Here is a 2,428-nt window from a genome sequence, read left to right on the forward strand (position 1 = left end):
CCCTTCAAGACTTAAATTGGAAATTATTTCATTTCAAGTTACTTTACGTACAGAATATAAACAACTTTATATTCCTTTAATGATACAAAATATCAAAACCCTTTTAATTTTTTTTTTTTTTTTTCATTAAAAAATTCTTAATAAAAAAAAAGTGAATTCGTTCGAATTGATAACATAACACGAGTACTAACAAACAACCGATTCATCGAGATACCAAACGACCAATTCCCATTGAAAAATTCCACAACTGAAACGAGGCAAGAAGTTTTAATTTAAAAACCCTTCGACAACTTCATAATACACAAGTACATACAAGAAATATTAAAAATATGTAATAAAACACAATAGGTATTAAACGATGGAACTAGAAATAGTTTGTAAGACGTCGAAAAATGGTAATGTATATTTAATTATTTACAATCGAATAAACAAGGAAAAAAATGATATTACTCGAATATTTGTACAAAAATTGAAAATTTTCAGTGATGATACACTTTTCAAAACGATACACTGACAGTCTTTCATTGAGCGGTATGCGACAGAACCAACCAAGAAATAATGAAATAAAATAAGAAAATAGGATAAACAGCTAAACCTTTTCTTCCAACAGGTTGACTATCACCAAGAAATATCATCGAAGCTAAAAAAAAAAATACAATGAATAATATAGTTTTGCATAACTTACGATAGAGATTTTATAAAAAATTATTGATTCAATTTACCATAAGTAGCCCATCCAAAGCCTGTCATAGCGATGATGAATCTCAAACAAAATAAAAACGTGGAATTACCAAATAATAACACAAATCGGCATACTACTAAGGCGATTGTCGTAGGTAATAGACAATATCCAAGCACACAAACGCTTTGGAAAAATGATCTGAAATACGAAACAATATTCGTTAATTATTTTTAAAACGATAATTCATCAAAATGATAATATTTAATTAGCCTACATGTTGCCTCCTAATAATTTAGAGTTCAACGTGACTATTAGAGCTCCAATCCAAACGATGACAAATACTTCAGCGAATTCTGGTCCACCATCGTGATGATAATCATCGGTAACGTAATCTGGAGAACCCTGAAGAATCCTACACCCAAACAACATACACATTTTATTCGATATTTATTCATTTTTCGGTGTACTTTGGTAAAAACTAAAATAATACTTACGCAGCCATAAACGTACAAAGTAATAAAGGTCCCCATAAATCCCCTGAAAGTAAATTTAACTCATTCAGAATAGGTACATAGGATATGAATATGATCAATATAACGAACACGAATCATTCTAATAGTAGATGCTTACATTCTTTCAATAAACTCTTCTTCTCTTTAGGTTGTAATACGTGTTTGAACTTCGTTAAAACTGCATGAAGATCACGCATCTAAATAAATAAAATACAATATTTCGATTAATACGATACTTTCTTCATTGATTCTTGAAGTTTGTGAAAAATATCACAACTTACAATAGTGACTTTAATAGGTTCATCTAATGTATTGAAATCTGGTTCGCCTAGTTTCACATTCGTCTGACCAGGTATATTCATAGTCCCTTCTAGATTTCCGCTGTAGCTTTCGTACATCTGTAAAAATTCAAAATCAATTATTCAATGCTAAATTACATTTTATTTAGAAAAAAGTGCTCATGTGGCGGCGTTTTACGCTTGACTAAGCTTACGAATCGCTGTACACATATTGCACAGAAATTAATGAAGATTTATTCATCGTGAAAGAGGAATCTATGGCGAAGGTGATTACAAAAATGGTTTCCAATTTTGATGGTTTTAAAATGAGATAACGAATAATGATTCATGGTTAGATAGAAGAAGTAATGTACTTATACTTACATCCATGTTTGGTAAATTCTCCATCATCACTGCTTGCGGTATAATTGAACGAAAAATAAACTACTGGATTGTATTTCTTGATAAAATTATCGAAACATCGTCACATTCTTCGCGATTGAGATATTTATTAGTTCATTTATCAAGTTTTTTGTAATTTTGTAAAATGTTGATATTGTTGATAACACACATTCGTAGTCAAGGTTTTTCAACGTTCAAGATCGTATGCGACCAACGGATGACGTCATCATGACAGAATTTCCTTTCTTACCTTCCTATTTCTTGAATCTTGAACTGTGACAATTTTATTTTTTATTTTTTATTTAATTAAAATACTTTATTGTTTTTAATAATCTTTTTTCACTAATTTTCTAATTTCTAGATAAAACTACTCACTTCATTATTCATTCTACTTTAGTTTAGTTTCACCTGTGACCGGTTTCACTTTCACAGTTAAAGTTGGTTCTTTTGTTCATTTTCTTCTTTTTTACTTTTTAGTTACGTTTTTAACGTTTTCATATTCATGGTTTTTGTTTTCTAGAAAGCAAATAGATAAGTAAAGAGTTCATTGACTC

General features: G+C 29.6%; 1 protein-coding gene across 1 annotated transcript; it reads right to left on the reverse strand.

Annotated features, from left to right (window-relative positions):
* Positions 1-251: 251 nt before the first annotated feature.
* Positions 252-2,044, reverse strand: LOC135838391 (protein YIPF6). Its single transcript, XM_065354003.1, has 7 exons — positions 1,857-2,044; positions 1,476-1,592; positions 1,313-1,391; positions 1,177-1,219; positions 957-1,094; positions 723-880; positions 252-640 (listed from the first exon to the last, which is right to left on the reverse strand). Exons 1-7 carry the CDS (start codon positions 1,881-1,883, stop codon positions 522-524), a joined length of 681 nt encoding a protein of 226 aa, XP_065210075.1. The 5' UTR covers positions 1,884-2,044; the 3' UTR covers positions 252-521.
* Positions 2,045-2,428: the final 384 nt, after the last annotated feature.

The sequence above is a fragment of the Planococcus citri genome, chromosome 3 (assembly GCF_950023065.1).
Source record: "Planococcus citri chromosome 3, ihPlaCitr1.1, whole genome shotgun sequence".
Classification (NCBI taxonomy): domain Eukaryota; kingdom Metazoa; phylum Arthropoda; class Insecta; order Hemiptera; family Pseudococcidae; genus Planococcus; species Planococcus citri.

Bases quoted from the DNA above. Each gene is read 5' to 3' on its own strand.
- LOC135838391 (XM_065354003.1), bottom strand. From the start codon at position 1,883: ATGATGGAGAATTTACCAAACATGGAT. The intron at 1,095-1,176 runs GTAAGTATTATT...GTTTGGGTGTAG, and splicing joins CTTTGTACGTTTATGGCTGC to GATTCTTCAGGGTTCTCCAG. The intron at 881-956 runs GTAGGCTAATTA...TTCGTATTTCAG, and splicing joins AAATTATTAGGAGGCAACAT to ATCATTTTTCCAAAGCGTTT.